At 49.0% G+C, this 22,008-nt stretch overlaps 1 protein-coding gene across 1 annotated transcript in view; it reads left to right on the top strand.

The window, feature by feature from the left end:
• Positions 1-22,008, top strand: part of DYSF (dysferlin) — a 320,393-nt gene that overhangs the window by 199,952 nt on the left and 98,433 nt on the right. The window contains exons 40-41 of the mRNA XM_073555076.1: positions 10,536-10,701; positions 20,248-20,321. Of these exons, the coding sequence (XP_073411177.1) occupies positions 10,536-10,701; positions 20,248-20,321 (240 nt within the window). The remainder of the gene's footprint in view (positions 1-10,535; positions 10,702-20,247; positions 20,322-22,008) is intronic.

The raw sequence follows: 22,008 nt of genomic DNA, 5'->3' as shown, positions 1-22,008 counted from the left end.
TCAATGCCCTTGCTGATGGAAGGAGGTTTGCACTCAAAATCTCAAGATACATGGCCCCATTCATTCTTTCATGTACCCGGATCAGTCGTCCTGGCCCCTTTGCAGAGAAACAGCCCCAAAGCATGATGTTTCCACCACCATGCTTTACAGTAGGTATGGTGTTTGATGGATGCAACTCAGTATTCATTTTCCTCCAAACACGACAAGTTGTGTTTCTACCAAACAGTTCCAGTTTGGTTTCATCAGGCCATAGGACATTCTCCCAAAACTCCTATGGATCATCCAAATGCTCTCTAGCAAATTCCAGACGGGCCCGGACATGTACAGGCTTAAGCAGTGGGACACGTCTGGCACTGCAGGATCTGAGTCCATGGTGGCGTAGTGTGTTACTTATGGTAGGCCTTGTTACATTGGTCCCAGCTCTCTGCAGTTCATTCACTAGGTCCCCCCGCGTGGTTCTGGGATTTTTGCTCACCGTTCTTGTGATCATTCTGACCCCACGGGGTGGGATTTTGCGTGGAGCACCAGATCGAGGGAGATTATCAGTGGTCTTGTATGTCTTCCATTTTCTAATTATTGCTCCCACAGTTGATTTCTTCACTCCAAGCTGGTTGGCTATTGCAGATTCAGTCTTCCCAGCCTGGTGCAGGGCTACAATTTTGTTTCTGGTGTCCTTTGACAGCTCTTTGGTCTTCACCATAGTGGAGTTTGGAGTCAGACTGTTTGAGGGTGTGCACAGGTGTCTTTTTATACTGATAACAAGTTTAAACAGGTGCCATTACTACAGGTAATGAGTGGAGGAAAGAGGAGACTCTTAAAGAAGAAGTTACAGGTCTGTGAGAGCCAGAAATCTTGATTGCTTGTTTCTGACCAAATACTTATTTTCCACCATAATATGCAAATAAAATGAAAAAAAAACCGACAATGTGATTTACTGGATTTTTTTTTCTCAGTTTGTCTCCCATAGTTGAGGTCTACCTATGATGTAAATTACAGGCGCCTCTCATCTTTTTAAGTGGTGGAACTTGCACTATTGCTGACTGACTAAATACTTTTTTGCCCCACTGTATATAATCCACCTGTGTGTAGTCAAGTCTCCGTATAAATGCTCCTGCTCTGTGATAGTCTCAGGGTTCTGTTTGAAGCACAGAAAGCATCATGAAGACCAAGGAACACAACAGGCAGGTCCGTGATACTGTTGTGGATAAGTTTAAAGCCGGATTTGGATACAAAATGATTTCCAAAACTTTAAACATCCCAAGGAGCACTGTGCAAGTGATCATATTGAAATGGAAGGAGTATCATACCACTGCAAATCTACCAAGACCCGGCCGTCCCTCTAAACTTTCATCTCAAACAAGGAGAAGACTGATCAGAGATGCAGCCAAGAGGCCCATGATCACTCTGGATGAACTGCAGAGATCTACAGCTGATGTGGGACACTCTGTCCATAGGACAACAATCAGTCGTAGACTGCACAAATCTGGCCTTTATGGAAGAGTGGCAAGAAGAAAGCCATTTCTCAAAGATATCCATAAAAAGTGTAATTTAAAGTTTGCAACAAGCCACCCGGGAGACACACCAAACATGTGGAGGAAGGTGCTCTGGTCAGAAGAAACCAAAATCAAACTTTTTGGCAACAATGCCAAATGATATGTTTGGCGTAAAGGCAACACAGCTCATCACCCTGAACACGCCATCCCCACTGTCAGACATGGTGGTGGCAGCATCATGGTTTGGGCCTGCTTTTCTTCAGCAGGGACAGGGAAGATGGTTAAAATTGAAGAAGCATGGAGCCAAATACAGGACCAATCTTGAAGAAAACCTGTTGGAGTCTGCAAAAGACCTGAGACTGGGACAGAGATTTGTCTTCCAACAAGACAATGATCCCAAACATAAAGCAAAATCTACAATGGAATGGTTCACAAATAAATGTCTCCAGGTGTTAGAATGGCTAAGTCAAAGTACAGACCTGAATCCAATTGAGAATCTGTGGAAAGAGCTGAAAACTGCTGTTCACAAACGATCTCCATCCAACCTCACTGAGCTCGAGCTGTTTGCCAAGGAAGAATGGGCAAGAATTTCAGGCTCTCGATGTACAAAACTGATAGAGACATACCCCAAGCGACTTGCAGCTGTAATCGCAGCAAAAGGTGGCGCAACAAAGGTAATCTGTCGCCCCCCCCTGGCGTTTTTAAGTAAAAGAGCCACCTTGTGCAGCACTAATGCTGCATTCTGTCAAGGTGGCTCTTTTATTTAGGGTACCTTCCACTGCAGAAATAATCGTTTATAAAATTGGTCAGACATACCTGATATTTGACAGGGGGACAGGTCTTTCCCCATCTGACAGAGACGCCTCACATCCGTAACTCATATCTTCCTGCATTTTTGGATCCGCCTCCACATCGCTTTTTTCAAATTCTGGCGCCTGCGCTGTCCTATTTATTTTTGGGCATGCGCAGTTACCGCTGCCCGTCCTCTCTCATGACTTCCTGGCCTTCCTATCGTGCCAGCGTGGACGTGTGGCCAGAGATCCCGCCCTGCAGTCGCTTATGGTTTATTCACACTGCGGGGCTGGGAATCTCGGGCATGCGCAGTAGTTATCTGCGGCTCTCCGACTCCATGAAATCCCTCCGCTTCTTTAATACATTGCAGCGTGATTGGTGGAATCGTCAGCTTCTCCCACCGATGATGCTGCAATGTAGGAAAGAGGTGGAGGGATTTCATGGAGTTGGAGAGCCGCAGAGAGCTAGTGCGCATGCCCGAGATTCCCAGCTCCGCAGTGTGAATAAACCATAAGCGGCTGCGGGGCGGGATCTCTGGCCGCGCGTCCACGCTGGCACGATAGGGAGGCCAGGAAGTCATGAGAGAGGACGGGCAGCGGTAACTGCGTATGCCCAAGAATAAATAGGACAGCGCAGGCGCCAGAATTTGAAAAGAGCGATGTGGAGGCGGATCCAAAAATGCAGGAAGACATGAGTGACGGATGTGAGGCGTCTCTGTCAGATGGGGAAAGACCTGCCCCCCTGTCAAATATCAGGTATGTCTGACCAATTTTATAAACGATTATTTCTGCGGTGGAAGGTACCCTAAATAAAAGAGCCACCTTGACAGAATGCAGCATTAGTGCTGCACAAGGTGGCTCTTTTACTTAAAAACGCCAGGGGGGGCGACAGGTTCCCTTTAAAGGGGCCGAATAATATTGCACGCCCCACTTTTCAGTTTTTGAATTTCCACAAAAATTTAAAATAACCAATAAATTTCGTTCAACTTCACAGTAGTGTTCCACTTGTTGTTTCTTCACCAAAAATTTACATTTGGTATCTTTATGTTGGAAGCATGATTTGTGGGAAAAGGTTGAAAAGTTCCAAGGAGCCGAAAACTTTCGCAAGGCACTGTATTTCAAATCTCAGTATACAATCAACAATGAGATGAACTTTCTCCTCTGTCCCCTCAAATCTGGGAGAAGCTTTTTCCTCTGCCCCCTCTACTGTAGGAGGACTCCTCTGCCTCCTCTACTCTGGGAGAAGCTTTCTCCTCTGCCCCTCTACTCTGGGAGAAGCTTTTTCTTCTGCCCCCTCTACTGTAGGAGGACTCCTCTGCCCCCTCTACTCTGGGAGAAGCTTTTTCCTCTGCCCCCTCTACTGTAGGAGGACTCCTCTGCCTCCTCTACTCTGGGAGAAGCTTTCTCCTCTGCCCCTCTACTCTGGGAGAAGCTTTTTCCTCTGCCCCCTCTACTGTAGGAGGACTCCTCTGCCCCCTCTACTCTGGGAGAAGCTTTTTCCTCTGCCCCCTCTACTGTAGGACGACTCCTCTGCCTCCTCTACTCTGGGAGAAGCTTTCTCCTCTGACCCTCTACTCTGGATGAAGCTTTCTCCTCTGCCCCTCTACTCTGGGAGAAGCTTTTTCCTCTGCCCCCTCTACTGTAGGAGGACTCCTCTGCCTCCTCTACTCTGGGAGAAGCTTTCTCCTCTGCCCCTCTACTCTGGGAGAAGCTTTTTCCTCTGCCCCCTCTACTGTAGGAGGACTCCTCTGCCTCCTCTACTCTGGGAGAAGCTTTCTCCTCTGCCCCTCTACTCTGGGAGAAGCTTTTTCCTCTGCCCCCTCTACTGTAGGAGGACTCCTCTGCCCCCTCTACTCTGGGAGAAGCTTTTTCCTCTGCCCCCTCTACTGTAGGACGACTCCTCTGCCTCCTCTACTCTGGGAGAAGCTTTCTCCTCTGACCCTCTACTCTGGATGAAGCTTTCTCCTCTGCCCCTCTACTCTGGGAGAAGCTTTTTCCTCTGCCCCCTCTACTGTAGGAGGACTCCTCTGCCTCCTCTACTCTGGGAGAAGCTTTCTCCTCTGCCCCTCTACTCTGGGAGAAGCTTTTTCCTCTGCCCCCTCTACTGTAGGAGGACTCCTCTGCCTCCTCTACTCTGGGAGAAGCTTTCTCCTCTGCCCCTCTACTCTGGGAGAAGCTTTTTCCTCTGCCCCCTCTACTGTAGGAGGACTCCTCTGCCCCCTCTACTCTGGGAGAAGCTTTTTCCTCTGCCCCCTCTACTGTAGGACGACTCCTCTGCCTCCTCTACTCTGGGAGAAGCTTTCTCCTCTGACCCTCTACTCTGGATGAAGCTTTCTCCTCTGCCCCTCTACTCTGGGAGAAGCTTTTTCCTCTGCCCCCTCTACTGTAGGAGGACTCCTCTGCCCCCTCTACTCTGGGAGAAGCTTTCTTCTCTGCCCCCTCTACTGTAGGAGGAACTTTCTCCTCTGCCCCATCTACTCAGCGAGGAACTTTCTCCTCTGCCTCTTCTACTCTGGGAGGAGCTTTTTCCTCTGCCCCCTCTACTGTAGGAGGAACTTTCTCCCCTGCCCCATCTTCTCAGTGAGGAGCTTTCTCCTCTGCCTCCTGTACTCTGGGAGGAGCTTTCTCCTCTGCCTCCTGTGCTGTGGGATAAGCTTTCTCCTCTGCCTCCTCTACTCTGGGAGAATCTTTTTCCTCTGCCCCCTCTACTCTGGGAGAAGCTTTTTCCTCTGCCCCTCTACTCTGGGAGAAGCTTATTTCTCTGCCCCCTCACTGTAGGAGGACTCCTCTGCCCCCTCTACTCTGGGAGAAGCTTTCTTCTCTGTCCCTCTATTCTGGGAGAAGCTTTTTCCTCTGCCCCCTCTACTGTAGGAGGAACTTTCTCCTCTGCCTCTTCTACTCTGGGAGGAGCTTTTTCCTCAGCCCCCTCTACTGTAGGAGGACTCCTCTGCCTCCTCTACTCTGGGAGAAGCTTTTTCCTCTGACCCTCTACTCTGGGAGAAGCTTTTTCCTCTGCCCCCTCTACTGTAGGAGGACTCCTCTGCCTCCTCTACTCTGGGAGAAGCTTTCTCCTCTGCCCCTCTACTCTGGGAGAAGCTTTTTCCTCTGCCCCCTCTACTGTAGGAGGACTCCTCTGCCCCCTCTACTCTGGGAGAAGCTTTTTCCTCTGCCCCCTCTACTGTAGGACGACTCCTCTGCCTCCTCTACTCTGGGAGAAGCTTTCTCCTCTGACCCTCTACTCTGGATGAAGCTTTCTCCTCTGCCCCTCTACTCTGGGAGAAGCTTTTTCCTCTGCCCCCTCTACTGTAGGAGGACTCCTCTGCCCCCTCTACTCTGGGAGAAGCTTTCTTCTCTGCCCCCTCTACTGTAGGAGGAACTTTCTCCTCTGCCCCATCTACTCAGCGAGGAACTTTCTCCTCTGCCTCTTCTACTCTGGGAGGAGCTTTTTCCTCTGCCCCCTCTACTGTAGGAGGAACTTTCTCCCCTGCCCCATCTTCTCAGTGAGGAGCTTTCTCCTCTGCCTCCTGTACTCTGGGAGGAGCTTTCTCCTCTGCCTCCTGTGCTGTGGGATAAGCTTTCTCCTCTGCCTCCTCTACTCTGGGAGAATCTTTTTCCTCTGCCCCCTCTACTCTGGGAGAAGCTTTTTCCTCTGCCCCTCTACTCTGGGAGAAGCTTATTTCTCTGCCCCCTCACTGTAGGAGGACTCCTCTGCCCCCTCTACTCTGGGAGAAGCTTTCTTCTCTGTCCCTCTATTCTGGGAGAAGCTTTTTCCTCTGCCCCCTCTACTGTAGGAGGAACTTTCTCCTCTGCCTCTTCTACTCTGGGAGGAGCTTTTTCCTCAGCCCCCTCTACTGTAGGAGGACTCCTCTGCCTCCTCTACTCTGGGAGAAGCTTTTTCCTCTGCCCCCTCTACTGTAGGAGGACTCCTCTGCCCCCTCTACTCTGGGAGAAGCTTTCTCCTCTGCCCCCTCTACTCTGGGAGAAGCTTTCTTCTCTGACCCTCTACTCTGGGAGAAGCTTTTTCTTCTGCCCCCTTTATTGTATGAGGAACTTTCTTCTCTGCCCCATCTACTCAGTGAGGAGCTTTCTCCTCTGCCTCCTCTACTCTGGGAGGAGCTTTCTCCTCTGCCTCCTCTACTCTGGGAGAAGCTTTCTCCTCTGCCTCCTGTACTCTGGGAGAAGCTTTTTCCTCTGCCCCCTCTACTCTGGGAGAAGCTGTCTCCTCTGCCCCTCTACTCTGGGAGAAGCTTTTTCCTCTGCCCCCTCTACTGTAGGAGGACTCCTCTGCCTCCTCTATTCTGGGAGAAACTTTCTCCTCTGCCCCCTCTACTCTGGGAGAAGCTTTCTTCTCTGCCCCCTCTACTCTGGGAGAAGCTTTCTTCTCTGCCCCTCTACTCTGGGAGAAGCTTTTTCCTCTTCCCCCTCTACTGTAGGAGGAACTTTCTCCCCTGCCCCATCTTCTCAGTGAAGAACTTTCTCCTCTGCCTCCTCTACTCTGGGAGGAGCTTTCTCCTCTGCCTCCTGTGCTGTGGGAGAAGCTTTCTCCTCTGCCTCCTCTACACTTGGAGAAGCTTTTTATCCTCTGCCTCATCTACTCTGGGAGAAGCTTTCTCCTCTGCCTCATCTACTCTGGGAGAAGCTTTCTTCTCTGCCCCTCTACTCTGGGAGGAGCTTTTTCCTCTGCCCCCTCTACTGTAGGACTCCTCCTCTGCCCCCTCTACTCTGGGAGAAGCTTTCTTCTCTGCCCCCTCTACTCTGGGAGAAGCTTTTTTCTCTGCCCCTCTACTCTGGGAGAAGCTTTTTCCTCTGCCCCCTCTACTGTAGGAGGACTCCTCTGCCTCCTCTACTCTGGGAGAAGCTTTTTCCTCTGCCCCCTCTACTGTAGGACGACTCCTCTGCCTCCTCTACTCTGGGAGAAGCTTTCTCCTCTGACCCTCTACTCTGGATGAAGCTTTCTCCTCTGCCTCTCTACTCTGGGAGAAGCTTTTTCCTCTGCCCCCTCTACTGTAGGAGGACTCCTCTGCCCCCTCTACTCTGGGAGAAGCTTTCTTCTCTGCCCCCTCTACTGTAGGAGGAACTTTCTCCTCTGCCCCATCTACTCAGCGAAGAACTTTCTCCTCTGCCTCTTCTACTCTGGGAGGAGCTTTTTCCTCTGCCCCCTCTACTGTAGGACTCCTCCTCTGCCCCCTCTACTCTGGGAGAAGCTTTCTTCTCTGCCCCTCTACTCTGGGAGAAGCTTTTTCCTCTGCCCCCTCTACTGTAGGAGGACTCCTCTGCCTCCTCTACTCTGGGAGAAGCTTTCTCCTCTGCCCCTCTACTCTGTGAGAAGCTTTTTTCTCTGCCCCCTCTACTGTAGGAGGACTCCTCTGCCTCCTCTACTCTGGGAGAAGCTTTCTTCTCTGCCCCTCTACTCTGGGAGAAGCTTTTTCCTCTGCCCCCTTTACTGTATGAGGAACTTTCTCCTCTGCCCCATCTACTCAGTGAGGAGCTTTCTCCTCTGCCTCCTCTACTCTGGGCTGGGAGGAGCTTTCTCCTCTGCCTCCTCTACTCTGGGAGAAGCTTTCTCCTCTGCCTCCTGTACTCTGGGAGAAGCTTTCTCCTCTGCCTCCTGTACTCTGGGAGATTTTTCCTCTGCCCCCTCTACTCTGGGAGAAGCTGTCTCCTCTGCCCCTCTACTCTGGGAGAAGCTTTTTCCTCTGCCCCCTCTACTGTAGGAGGACTCCTCTGCCTCCTCTACTCTGGGAGAAACTTTCTCCTCTGCCCCCTCTACTCTGGGAGAAGCTTTCTCCTCTGCCTCCTCTACTCTGGGAGAAGCTTTTTCCTCTGCCCCCTCTACTGTAGGAGGAACTTTCTCCCCTGCCCCATCTTCTCAGTGAGGAGCTTTCTCCTCTGCCCCTCTACTCTGGGAGGAGCTTTCTCCTCTGCCTCCTGTGCTGTGGGAGAAGCTTTCTCCTCTGCCTCCTCTACTCTGGGAGAATCTTTTTCCTCTGCCCCCTCTACTCCGGGAGAATCTTTTTCCTCTGCCTCCTCTACTCTGGGAGAAGCTTTCTCCTCTGCTTCCTCTGCTTCCTCTACTCTGGGAGAAGCTTTCTCCTCTGCCTCCTCTACACTGGGAGAAGCTTTCTCCTCTGCCTCATCTACTCTGGGAGAAGCTTTCTCCTCTGCCTCATCTACTCTGGGAGAAGCTTTCTCCTCTGCCTCATCTACTCTGGGAGAAGCTTTCTTCTCTGCCCCTCTACTCTGGGAGAAGCTTTCTTCTCTGCCCCCTCTACTCTGGGAGAAGCTTTCTTCTCTGCCCCTCTACTCTGGGAGAAGCTTTCTCCTCTGCCCCCTCTACTGTAGGAGGAACTTTCTCCCCTGCCCCATCTTCTCAGTGAGGAGCTTTCTCCTCTGCCTCCTCTACTCTGGGGCTCTGCCTCCTGTACTGTGTGTGGGAGGAGAAGCTTTCTCCTCTGCCTCCTCTACTCTGGGAGAAGCTTTTTCCTCTGCCCCCTCTACTCTGGGAGAAGCTTTCTCCTCTGCCTCCTCTACTCTGGGAGAAGCTTTCTCCTCTGCCTCCTCTACTCTGGGAGAAGCTTTCTCCTGTGCCTCATCTACTCTGGGAGAAGCTTTCTCCTCTGCCCCCTCTACTCTGGGAGGAGCTCTCTCCTTTGCCACCTCTACTTTGACAGCTTTGTCCTCTGTTCTTTCAACTCTGGGAGAAGCTTTCTCTCCTACATCCTCTACTTTGGAAGAATCTTTGCCCCCCTTTACTCTGGTAGAAGCTTTTTCTTCTGCTCCCTCTTTTCTGTGATGAGCTTTCTTGTCTGCCCCCTCTACTCTGGGCGGAGCGTTTTAATCTGTTCCCTCTTCTCTGTGAGAAGCCTTCTCCCCTTCTCACTCTACTCTGGGAGGGGCTTTCTCTTCTGCTCCCTCTTTTCTGGGAGGAGCTCTCTCCTCTTCTCTCTATTCTGGAAGGAGCGCTCTCCTTTTCTCTCTACTCTGGGAGGAGCTCTCTCCTCCTCTTTACTTTGGGAGGAGCTTTCGTATCTGCCCCCTCTACTCTGGAAGAAGCTGTCTCCTCTGCTGACACTATTCCAGGAGTCAATTTATCCTGTAAACTGTCTACTCTGGGTGGAGCCTTCTCCTCTGCCACTCTAAACTGAGGATAGATTGCTCCTCTACTACCTCCACTCTGGGAGAAACTTTCCCCTTTACCCTCTCCACTCTCAGAATAGCTTTCACCTCTGCTACCTCCACTCTGAGAAGCGCTTGATATTCTGCTCCCTCTACTCTGGGAGGAGCTTTCTCATCTGCTCCCTCTACTATCAGAAGAGTTTTCTCCTCTGCTTCATCTACTCTGGGAGTAGCTCTCTCCTTTTCTTCCTCTACCCCGGGAGTAACTTTCTCCTCTGCTGTCTATACTCTGAGAGGAGACTTCTCCACTTTTCTGTCTACTCTGTGAAGAACTTTCTCCTCTAGTCACCTACTCTGGGAGGACCTCTTTGCTCTGCCCCCTCTACAATGGGAGGAGCACTCTCCTCTTCTCTCTACTCTGGGAAGAACCTTCTCCTCTTCTCTCTACTCTGAGAAGAACTTTCTTCACTTCTCTCTACTCTGGGAAGAGCTTTCTGCTCTGTCTTCTCTATTCTTAGAGGAGCTCTCTCCTCTTCTCTCTACTTTGAGAGGAGATCTCTCCTCTCTACTCTGGGAGTAGCTCTCTACTCTTCTCTCTACTCTGGGAGGAGCTCTCTCCTCTTCTCTCTACTCTGGGAGGAGCTCTCTCCTCTTCTCTCTACTCTGGGAGGAGCTCTCTCCTCTTCTCTCTACTCTGGGAGGAGCTCTCTCCTCTTCTCTCTACTCTGGGAGGAGCTCTCTCCTCTTCTCTCTACTCTGGGAGGAGCTCTCTCCTCTTCTCTCTACTCTGGGAGGAGCTCTCTCCTCTTCTCTCTACTCTGGGAGGAGCTCTCTCCTCTTCTCTCTACTCTGGGAGGAGCTCTCTCCTCTTCTCTCTACTCTGGGAGGAGCTCTCTCCTCTTCTCTCTACTCTGAGAGACGTTCTTTTTTTCTGCTCTCTTTACAAATCTCATTTGTATGAGCTGCCAAGATGACAGAGGGAAGGGACGTGAAAGTGACAACTGCTCTGAGCATAATTTTGACTAAAAAGTAGTTATTTTTTAGAATATAATGTAATTTTGTAGAAGACCTGTAAAAGAATGTTCTTCATAAAGTAGAAATAAGTCAATTAACGTCCTCTTCCCCTGTTGTTTAGAGACTACCCAGAGAAGATCTCTACTGTCCTCCCATCATTGTGAAGGTGATTGATAATCGGCAATTTGGGCGGAAGCCTATAGTAGGACAATGTACCATTAACTCGTTGGAGGAGTATCACTGTGACCCCAATTTGGAGGAAGTCGATACGGATGAAGGAATGGCAGGTATAAGATAAAGAGCCTTTTATATAAGAAATCAGAGCGGTCATCTTTCTTATTTCAAATAATTAATGGAAACTAATTCCAGTGAGGGTGAACCTGGTCATTGACACAGTGAGACGTGTGTAGATGATATTAGCACATGGACAGGATTAATGCAAAGGTGAACGCTTAATGCGGGAATTATGCTCAGAGATGAAGCATCGAAAGGAGCACGGTCAGTCCTCTTCGGTTTTAGCGTTATGAAACGTGACGACGTTCAGTCTGTATGAAAGTGAAACTGTTACTTGGGGTACTGGAAAATTCCACAAGGGGTAATGACACTGACACTCGGGGTACAGGTTAATGACACTGACACTCGGGGTACAGGATAATGACACTGACACTCGGGGTACAGGATAATGACACTGACACTCGGGGTACAGGATAATGACACTGACACTCGGGGTACAGGATAATGACACTGACACTCGGGGTACAGGATAATGACGCTGACAGTCGGGGTACAGGATAATGACGCTGACACTCGGGGTACAGGATAATGACGCTGACACTTGGGGTAAGGGATAATGACACTGACACTCGGGGTACGGGATAATGACACTGACACTCGGGGTGCAGGATAATGACACTGACACTCGGGGTGCAGGATAATGACACTGACACTCGGGGTACAGGTTACTGACGCTGACACTCGGGGTACAGGATAATGACGCTGACACTCGAGGTACAGGATAATGACGCTGACACTCGGGGTACAGGATAATGACGCTGACACTCGGGGTACAGGATAATGACGCTGATACTGGGGGTACAGGATAATGACGCTGACACTGGGGGTACAGGATAATGACGCTGACACTGGGGGTACAGGATAATGACGCTGACACTGGGGGTACAGGATAATGACGCTGACACTCGGGGTACAGGATAATGACGCTGACACTCGGGGTACAGGATAATGACGCTGACACTCGGGGTACAGGATAATGACGCTGACACTCGGGGTACAGGATAATGACGCTGACACTCGGGGTACTGGATAATGACGCTGACACTCGGGGTACAGGATAATGACGCTGACACTCGGGGTACAGGATAATGACGCTGACACTCGGGGTACTGGATAATGACGCTGACACTCGGGGTATAGGAAAATGACACTGACACTCGGGGTACTGGATAATGACACTGACACTCGGGGTACAGGATAATGATAGTGACACTGACACTCGGGGTACAGGATAATGACACTGACACTCGGGGTACAGTATAATGACGCTGACACTCGAGGTACAGGATAATGACGCTGACACTCGGTGTACTGGATAATGACGCTGACACTCGGGGTACAGGATAATGACGCTGACACTCGGGGTACTGGATAATGACACTGACACTCGGGGTATAGGAAAATGACACTGACACTCGGGGTACTGGATAATGACACTGACACTCGGGGTACAGGATAATGACGCTGACACTCGGGGTACAGGATAATGACGCTGACACTCGGGGTACAGGATAATGACGCTGACACTCGGGGTACAGGATAATGACGCTGACACTCGGGGTACAGGATAATGACGCTGACACTCGGGGTACAGGATAATGACGCTGACAGTCGGGGTACAGGATAGTGACGCTGACACTCGGGGTACAGGATAATGACGCTGACAGTCGGGGTACAGGATAGTGACGCTGACACTCGGGGTACAGGATAATGACACTGACACTCGGGGTACGGGATAATGACACTGACACTCGAGGTGCAGGATAATGACACTGACACTCGGGGTGCGGGATAATGACACTGACACACGGGGTGCAGGATAATGACACTGACACTGGGGGTACAGGATAATGACACTGACACTCGGGGTACAGGGTAGTGAGACTGACACTCGGGGTACTGGATAATGACACTGACACTCGGGGTATAGGAAAATGACACTGACACTCGGGGTACAGTATAATGACGCTGACACTCGGGGTACAGGATAATGACGCTGACACTCGGGGTACAGGATAATGACGCTGACACTCGGGGTACAGGATAATGACGCTGACACTCGGGGTACAGGATAATGACGCTGACACTCGGGGTACTGGATAATGACGCTGACACTCGGGGTATAGGAAAATGACACTGACACTCGGTGTACTGGATAATGACGCTGACACTCGGGGTACAGGATAATGACGCTGACACTCGGGGTACAGGATAGTGACGTTGACACTCGGGGTACAGGATAGTGACGCTGACACTCGGGGTACAGGATAGTGACGCTGACACTCGGGGTACAGGATAGTGACGCTGACACTCGGGGTGCAGGATAATGACGCTGACACTCGGGGTGCAGGATAATGACGCTGACACTCGGGGTGCAGGATAATGACGCTGACACTCGGGGTACAGGATAATGACGCTGACACTCGGGGTGCAGGATAATGACGCTGACACTCGGGGTGCAGGATAATGACGCTGACACTCGGGGTGCAGGATAATGACGCTGACACTCGGGGTACAGGATAATGACGCTGACACTCGGGGTGCAGGATAATGACGCTGACACTCGGGGTGCAGGATAATGACGCTGACACTCGGGGTGCAGGATAATGACGCTGACACTCGGGGTGCAGGATAATGACGCTGACACTCGGGGTGCAGGATAATGACGCTGACACTCGGGGTGCAGGATAATGACGCTGACACTCGGGGTGCAGGATAATGACGCTGACACTCGGGGTGCAGGATAATGACGCTGACACTCGGGGTACAGGATAATGACGCTGACACTCGGGGTACAGGATAATGACGCTGACACTCGGGGTACAGGATAATGACGCTGACACTCGGGGTACAGGATAATGACGCTGACTCTCGGGGTACAGGATAATGACGCTGACACTCGGGGTACAGGATAATGACGCTGACACTCGGGGTACAGGATAATGACGCTGACACTCGGGGTACAGGATAATGACACTGACAGTCGGGGTACAGGATAATGACGCTGACACTGGGGGTACAGGATAATGACGCTGACACTCGGGGTACAGGATAATGACGCTGACAGTCGGGGTACAGGATAGTGACGCTGACACTCGGGGTACAGGATAATGACGCTGACAGTCGGGGTACAGGATAATGACGCTGACAGTCGGGGTACAGGATAATGACGCTGACACTCGGGGTACAGGATAATGACGCTGACACTCGAGGTGCAGGATAATGACGCTGACACTCGGGGTACAGGATAATGACGCTGACACTCGGGGTACAGGATAATGACGCTGACACTCGGGGTGCAGGATAATGACGCTGACAGTCGGGGTGCAGGATAGTGACGCTGACACTCGGGGTACAGGATAATGATGCTGACAGTCGGGGTACAGGATAATGATGCTGACACTCGGGGTACAGGATAATGACGCTGACACTCGAGGTGCAGGATAATGACGCTGACACTCGGGGTGCAGGATAATGACGCTGACACTCGGGGTGCAGGATAATGACGCTGACACTCGGGGTGCAGGATAATGACGCTGACACTCGGGGTGCAGGATAATGACGCTGACACTCGGGGTGCAGGATAATGACGCTGACACTCGGGGTGCAGGATAATGACGCTGACACTTGGGGTACAGGATAATGACGCTGACACTCGAGGTGCAGGATAATGACGCTGACACTCGGGGTGCAGGATAATGACGCTGACACTCGGGGTACAGGATAATGACACTGACACTCGGGGTACAGGATAATGACGCTGACACTCGGGGTGCAGGATAATGACGCTGACACTCGGGGTGCAGGATAATGACGCTGACAATCGGGGTGCAGGATAATGACGCTGACACTCGGGGTGCAGGATAATGACGCTGACACTCGGGGTACAGGATAATGACGCTGACACTCGGGGTACAGGATAATGACGCTGACACTCGGGGTACAGGATAATGACACTGACAGTCGGGGTACAGGATAATGACGCTGACACTGGGGGTACAGGATAATGACGCTGACACTCGGGGTACAGGATAATGACGCTGACAGTCGGGGTACAGGATAGTGACGCTGACACTCGGGGTACAGGATAATGACGCTGACAGTCGGGGTACAGGATAATGACGCTGACAGTCGGGGTACAGGATAATGACGCTGACACTCGGGGTACAGGATAATGACGCTGACACTCGAGGTGCAGGATAATGACGCTGACACTCGGGGTACAGGATAATGACGCTGACACTCGGGGTACAGGATAATGACGCTGACACTCGGGGTGCAGGATAATGACGCTGACAGTCGGGGTGCAGGATAGTGACGCTGACACTCGGGGTACAGGATAATGATGCTGACACTCGGGGTACAGGATAATGACGCTGACACTCGAGGTGCAGGATAATGACGCTGACACTCGGGGTGCAGGATAATGACGCTGACACTCGGGGTGCAGGATAATGACGCTGACACTCGGGGTGCAGGATAATGACGCTGACACTCGGGGTGCAGGATAATGACGCTGACACTCGGGGTGCAGGATAATGACGCTGACACTCGGGGTGCAGGATAATGACGCTGACACTTGGGGTACAGGATAATGACGCTGACACTCGAGGTGCAGGATAATGACGCTGACACTCGGGGTGCAGGATAATGACGCTGACACTCGGGGTACAGGATAATGACACTGACACTCGGGGTACAGGATAATGACGCTGACACTCGGGGTGCAGGATAATGACGCTGACACTCGGGGTGCAGGATAATGACGCTGACAATCGGGGTGCAGGATAATGACGCTGACACTCGGGGTGCAGGATAATGACGCTGACACTCGGGGTGCAGGATAATGACGCTGACACTCGGGGTACAGGATAGTGACGCTGACACTCGGGGTACAGGACACAGACACTGTATCTTCTGGAGTCTTTTCCCTCGATCACAGCTCCTGAGTCTTCGGCGCCTGGGATGATGACATACTAGTAGATTTACAGGATATATTTTGGGTTTTTATGAAGCGCGGTCTGCTCTGTAATTCAGTTATGTTCCATCTCTTGTAAATTCCTTATAACTTTTACACTTGATTCTATTTTCGATGTGTGTGATATAAGTTTCATACAAATATATCGTGTTGATAAAGTGTTGTATTCACCGACACCTAACTAGTAGGAAAGTGCTGATCTGATGACTCCAGATTATTTTTGGCCAACCTGAGATTTTCGAGGTATCTCGTGAATTCTTTAGAAACCTTCCCTGCAAGGAGGCCAGAAGTGAGAAAACATTGTGCTAAATGTAGACCCCCCCATAAGCTGTGCACCCTCAAGCTCCTGGGCCCGTGATTATAGAGACGGCCGCTGTTCATGGCCGGCGTATCACTGGAGGTCCTTCCTCTGTGCGGTGGCAATGAGTTGGGGGGGCAGTAAGGGGTATCTGATATTTGCTAGAATCCAAGTCTCATCTCGCACTATTTTCGGTGGGTGCTGGAGACGCCGCTGGACCAGTCGAGCCCTTCGCCTCTTGTCATAACCTTCAATGTGTCTCGCACATAGAAAGTGACATTTCAAACACGGTCGCTGCTGCTGACGGGCTCGTACGAACTTTGGCACCGTGTTCTCCAAAGCCTTTGTCTTTACCTTGGCAGCGTGCCAACATTTACACGTCTGTACGACCCGTTTTCTTTATCCTAGCAGGCGGGTTTTTTTTTCTTTTTTTATGTTATTTAATGTAACACTCGGCTCACCGCCTTCCCCACCGAGAGAATAATTGCTGTTTCTTTTGAATTCTGTTTTCAAAGAGTTTTTTTTTCCCTTCTGGTTGGAAATCTTACTAGAAGAGGGGTGTTGTTCCAAGCCTGGCGGGGCTCGTCTCATTAACACGTCAGGGCCCAGACTTACCAATAAGCCATGTGAACAGTGAGGTATGTCCGTACGCACCGGGACAGCCGTTAACACAGGGATACTAGCACCAGCTGACGACAGCCTGAAGGTCTCCTTATTTTTGTTTTGGCATTGAGCACAAATACTTTGACTTTTTAGAATTCCTACCGAATGCATGTAGAAAAATCTAGAGAAATTTGTTAATACCTCACCCAAAAAATCACCACCAAATACATCCTGTTACATCAAGTTGCTAATAATTTGATTAGTTACCAGTAATATAGCTGCATCTTGTCCGTCCTAGAGCCCTAAGTATATGTCTCCAGATATACCATTTATAACCACCCATCTGGGCTGGTTGACCTACGGTCGTACTCGGAAATTACATTGAGGCACTTTGTACATAGAACAACATACTTATCGATATGTTTTGCTAGATCAGTTGAGCAGATGCCCATCATCAGTATTCTGAGACTAGGGGCGTGAAAAATAGAGCCAAAATGTACCACAGGATAAATATATGCACATTTCAATATCAGATTTGTAGACCTGACGAGAGACCCTGCCCGATTTCTACTGAACCAAACAGAACACCATGGATGGAACTCTATATCAATATATTGTGGTTGTAGGAGATAAGTGTCAACCAAAAGAGCTTTGAATGGACATCTCTCTATGACATATGGCCACCATTCAGCTAGGACTAAACCTAAGGTGCCTATACACCTTAGATAGAGGTTCTCTGGCCCAAGCTTAGATCACATTAGAACTCTATATTGTAGTATTTGGGGGGCTAGAGGAGACCAATGTCAGAAAATGGAGCATTCAGTGGACAGATCTCTGTTATGTATGGGTCACCTATAGGACAGGAGTACACTTAAGATGCCAAGCACCTTCACTTTTGGCCACGTGACCTCTATTGATCTCTCCTTGCTTTTAAGTACAGAGGTATCTCCTGCATCTCCCCGGTATGCCTCCATACCCATGCACGGTTTTAACGTGTGTTTTCAAAGGCTAGTTCAAAGTAAGTGCTTCCATACACCTTTGTGTTAGACTTATCTCCTATGGAAACAAAAGGATCAGACATTGTAGAAGAAAATCTTGAATCCAACTGAACCAAACTTAGATCACCATGGATCTCTAGAGTGATGTGTATGGAGGGTTGAGGGAGATGGATGTTGTCCAAAAGAGCTTTGAATGGGCAACTTTTTATGGCGCATGGTCACCCTTTGGCTAGGATTACACTTAGGATACCGATATACCTTAGATGGAGGTTGATTGGCAGATATCTATCTCTTTCGATTCACCCGGTGCTCCTCTATACACATGCTTGATTCAATCATTTATTTTTAAATGGTAGTGTGGAGTCCGGTGCTGCCATTCACCTCTGTTGATAGCTTATTCTCATGGAAACAAAAGGTTCTAGCCTTGATTGTGATTCAACATGCCCGAGATGATGTCAGAGGGGAGAAGGGTCGGCCATTTTGCATTTAAATATCTGATTCTTTTGTGTCCTCAAAGGAGTCTGGTAGGTACTTACTCTCTTCATCCCATACAGAACACATGTGAGTCAGAACAGATTCCTGCTGGGTTATCGATCACTCAATAATGAGAATAGGATATGCATGGCCATCTGAAGGTTTGGCCACACCTACGATGTCTCTATACTTTGGATGGCGGTTGGCCGAATGTGCAGCTGTGAATCGACACTTACCTGCCGCCATCACCAACTCTTGTTTTGATTAGCCGAACCGGCTCTATGGTGAGTGGTTCACGTCACAATGATGATGTCGCACCAGCCCTGTTATCAAAAGAAGAGCTGGGGATAATGTCTGGACAGTGGTCATTCACAGGTCTCTCGTCCATCGGTCAATGCTTACTGACCTGGCCACTGGACTCTCCCATCCCATTGACCTCTACGGGTGACTGTAGACTTTGTGCTGTAGGGCTTTTTTATCTTTGTAGAATCAAAACTGTAACCAGACAATAGGTTTTGGTTGTTCTCTGTTGCGTATAATTTTGAAAATTCCTTAGCAATCCCAATATTTAGTTATTACAAAAAAAGACATTTACTGGAGATTTTCATGCATTGCTATAGTCATCGATTCTTAGAATTTTTGCAGTGAGTGTTAAAAAAGCTGAAGTGTAGCCCTAGACTTCCTGCTATTCTGTGATATCCCGTGTGCACACGGGTGCCGCTGGGTGATATAACTCACATCTGGGCCACATAATCAAACAATTAGTCAAAGCTTCTATATAAAAGTCTGCACTTTTATAAAGGTGTGATTCCGTCACCTATGGCAGGAGCAATCCTTCCCCGCGCTGGTCCCACATGTGTTTGCTCGGAGCAGACCTGCTTCTTCCAGCCATAAAGAATGACTGATACTTTCATAGTTTGGAAAATTAATGAGAAGTTACGAGAAGTTACGTAATTAGGGGACAATCATCAACTTGACCCCTTTCTCTGGTTCTGTTCACAAAGCGGCTTCTATTGTAGCTTTTTATAAGGAAACTGAATTGTATAGAAACTTTATGTACACTTTAGCCCTAACCATGTTATCCAAGCATTGTCGAGTGTTCCAATAGCCGTAAAACATGCAGCTGCGGGGACTTGAACATTTTATCCGAGCATACCCAAGATACTTGGACAACACCTGATCTTTCTCATCACTACTAACCACTAACGATATGACTGCTAACCCCTGTACTGTTGTGGAGGCCATCAGGTTGACATCAGGAGACTTGTAGGTTATCCAATGCTCCCTGGGAGAAGGTTAATGCTCTCCTCCAGAAGAAAGGCAGATAGCTCTTCAGTGCCACGTGTTGGAGGTATCTACCCTATAAGTCAATATTCATCCCTCGAACGAGCTATGCCACATGACTTAGGATATTTAAAAAAAAAAAGTCCTTTCCAGAAAGCATTGCCTGTCCTTTAAGTCTCCTTAGGCCTGCTTGGCTTGGCGCTCTACTCAGTTCTCTTTAGAGGTCTATCACATGCCTGATAACTAGTACTCTACTCTGCTACTGTCTACATATGGAGGCTGTTCCATTTTGATTTGGTTAAATATCCTAAGTCATGTCACAAGGTTCATTAAAGGAACGAACAATAAGTTACAGGGTCGCTACCTCCAATAGGTGGCATTAGGACATTTTCGTCCTAAAGGAGGACCGCTGATTTGCATACTGTTTTCCCAGGGATCATTGCCCAGCCTAGTAGTCCTGCAATATCAACTTGATCATCTCCACAATCAGAAATGGTAACTTCTGGAAAACATCAAGAAGTAGATTATAGAACATACTGGATTAGAATGGTTTTGGGGCTAAAAAGTAATAACTCTGGTAGTCTAGGGTGACAAAGGGGTTAATGGTAATATTGGTTACAGGATAATATCTCATTTTATTGATGGAGATCCTGTGGGTTTGAAGTTGCCTTGGAATAGACTACCAACATATGAACATTGACTTATAGAGTGGCTACTTGTAGTTGGTGGCACTAGATAGCCAATGGTCTTCCTCTTCGAGGAGACCTTATTTGGTTGCTCGTTATTCTCCTGGTTTCGTTACGATTCATTTTAGTACTTATAACGTGGTTGTCCCACTACAAATTTGTTATAGGGCAACATGTGCTCTCTTCACCCCTGTCTGATCATGTTGTATCCTTTTCAGATGATGTCAGTGTCACTCCGCGGGATGAAGTGCTCATCGATATTGATGACAAAGAACCACTAATCCCCACTCAGGTAGGACCCAAAATCTCATGTTATTAGTTGTATGAAATATTTCAATAGAAAATCAGATTTTATAAAAGATTTGGTGGAGTCAACTTGATGCCGTGAGTCCGTTTAATTAGTGTTGTCATTAAAATGGGAAAATATAGCTTCACTGCGCCATCTTTAGTTTCTTGTCTCCATGTGGGATTGGAATCAGTTGGAGATGGGACGTAAGAAAGAGGTTTCTGTGTGACATCAGATCTAAAATGCAGCGTATGGATATTTCTCAGACTTCGAGAAGAATTGGTGATACATGTGCTCTGTAATATGTGATATCCGCAGGATTCGTTCCCAGTGACCACTCTTGTTGGGGTTGCTGCCTAATGACATATTTTGGGACATCAAGGGCAATCTGTGTTGTAAAAAAAAAAATCTCAGGACCTAGAGCAAGAAAATGTTTTTGAAAATAGTATAATATCTTTGATAAAGGTCATTCTGCTCCTGCTACATGTAGGTGTTGGAGTCAAAGGGAACCTGTCACCAGATTCATGAAACTCAAACCACGGGCAGCATGAATCCGAGACTGACTACACGATTTCTCTAGCATTTCAGAGAAAGTATAGTTAGAAAATCTGTGAGAAGTCAGACTAGTCTCGTCTTTCCCTATAGTCTCCTGCTATTTTCTCCTTTCACTGCACCAGGTGATTGACAGGTTTCTCCCATAGCGAGAGAATTGTCAGTCCCCTGCTGCATGAGATGTCAGGAGTGGCGCAGGACTACTGTCATCTCTACTATGGTCAATGGTCGGATCTCCTAACTATATTTTCTCTGAAACTAGATTTATTATCTTACTAGCTGAAGAGCCCGGCGCTGCCCGGGCATAGTAACTAACTGTGGTTAGTTATAGCAAATTATAATTATCCTCCATCCCATAGTCCCGTGCCCATATACCCATCATACATATCCACGATCCTATAGTCCCGTGCCCATATACCCATCATACATATCCTCCATCCCATAGTCCCGTGCCAAATATCCATCATACATATTCACCATCCCATAGTCCAGTGCCCATATACCCATCATACATATCCTCCATCCCATAGTCCCGTGCCAAATATCCATCATACATATCCACAATCCCATAGTCGAGTGCCCATATACCCATCACACATCCTCCATCCAATAGTCCCATGCCCATATACCCATCATACATATTCGCCATCCCATAGTCCAGTGCCCATATACCCATCATACATATCCTCCATCCCATAGTCCCATGCCCATATACCCATCATACATATCCTCCATCCCATAGTCCAGTGCCCATATACCCATCATACATATCCTCCATCCCATAGTCCCGTGCCCATATACCCGTCATACATATCCGCCATCCCATAGTCCAGTGCCCATATACCCATCATACATCCTCCATCCCATAGTCAACCATTATGACATCATAATGAGCGGCAGGGCTTGCAACCTATGATGACGACAGCGTCTCCATGGCAACCATTATGACATCATAATGAGGGGCGGGGCTTGATACACACACTTTTTCCCCATTATGTAGATAGGGGCAAAATTGTTTGGGGAATTGGAACGCGCGGGGTTAAAATTTCGCCTCACAACATAGCTTAGGACACTCTCGGGGTCCAGACGTGTGACTGTGCCAAATTTTGTGGCTGTAGTTGCGACGGTGCGGATGCCAATC

Source organism: Dendrobates tinctorius, unplaced genomic scaffold (assembly GCF_039654945.1).
Source record: "Dendrobates tinctorius isolate UK_male_01 unplaced genomic scaffold, ASM3965494v1 ptg000216l, whole genome shotgun sequence".
Taxonomy (NCBI): domain Eukaryota; kingdom Metazoa; phylum Chordata; class Amphibia; order Anura; family Dendrobatidae; genus Dendrobates; species Dendrobates tinctorius.
The sequence above is the reverse complement of the archived record's forward strand: the minus strand, read 5'-3'. Positions and strand labels throughout refer to the sequence as shown.